Source organism: Eimeria tenella, genomic scaffold (assembly GCF_000499545.2).
Source record: "Eimeria tenella Houghton genomic scaffold, Eth_scaff2900, whole genome shotgun sequence".
Lineage (NCBI taxonomy): Eukaryota > Apicomplexa > Conoidasida > Eucoccidiorida > Eimeriidae > Eimeria > Eimeria tenella.
Window position 1 is genome coordinate 407 of NW_013542776.1, and position 486 is coordinate 892.

The 486-nt window shown below is 68.3% G+C and overlaps 1 protein-coding gene across 1 annotated transcript in view; it reads left to right on the top strand.

The window, feature by feature from the left end:
• Positions 1-152: 152 nt before the first annotated feature.
• Positions 153-486, top strand: part of ETH_00043780 (NEK kinase, putative) — a gene marked incomplete at both ends in the record, with an annotated part of 2003 nt that continues 1669 nt past the window's right edge. The window contains 2 exons of the mRNA XM_013375608.1: positions 153-244; positions 464-483. Of these exons, the coding sequence (XP_013231062.1) occupies positions 153-244; positions 464-483 (112 nt within the window). The remainder of the gene's footprint in view (positions 245-463; positions 484-486) is intronic.

The following is a 486-nucleotide window of genomic DNA, read 5'->3' on the forward strand; positions in this document are numbered from 1 at the left end:
ACTTCGGGCTCTCCAAGAACCTCGCGCCCCACAGCTGCGCCCACTCCTGCGTCGGCACGCCCCACTACTGGAGCCCCGAGCTGCTGCGGGAGGGCCCCAAGAGCTACTGCAGCAAAAGTGACCTTTGGAGTCTGGGCTGCCTGCTGTTCGAGATGGCCACTGGCCGCACGCCCTTTGCTGCAGCGCAGCACCTGCAGCAGCTCCGCCGCTGCGTCGCCCGCGGGCCCAAGCTCCCCATTCCCGGGTCTGCTGCTGCTGCTGCTGCTGCGGCGGAGGGGGGGTGGCGGGCTGCTTTTGTGGGAAGCGCGGGGGTTCCACGCGTCCTGCTGCTGCTGCTGCTGCGAATGCTGCTGCTGCTGCGAAGGGGGGTGCGGGTGCGGGAGGGCTGCTTTTGGGGGAAGCGCGCAGGTTTTGATGCATCCTGCTGCTGCTGCTGCTGCTGCTGCTGCTGCTGCTGCTGCAGGTTCTCCCGCGGGTTCAACGACC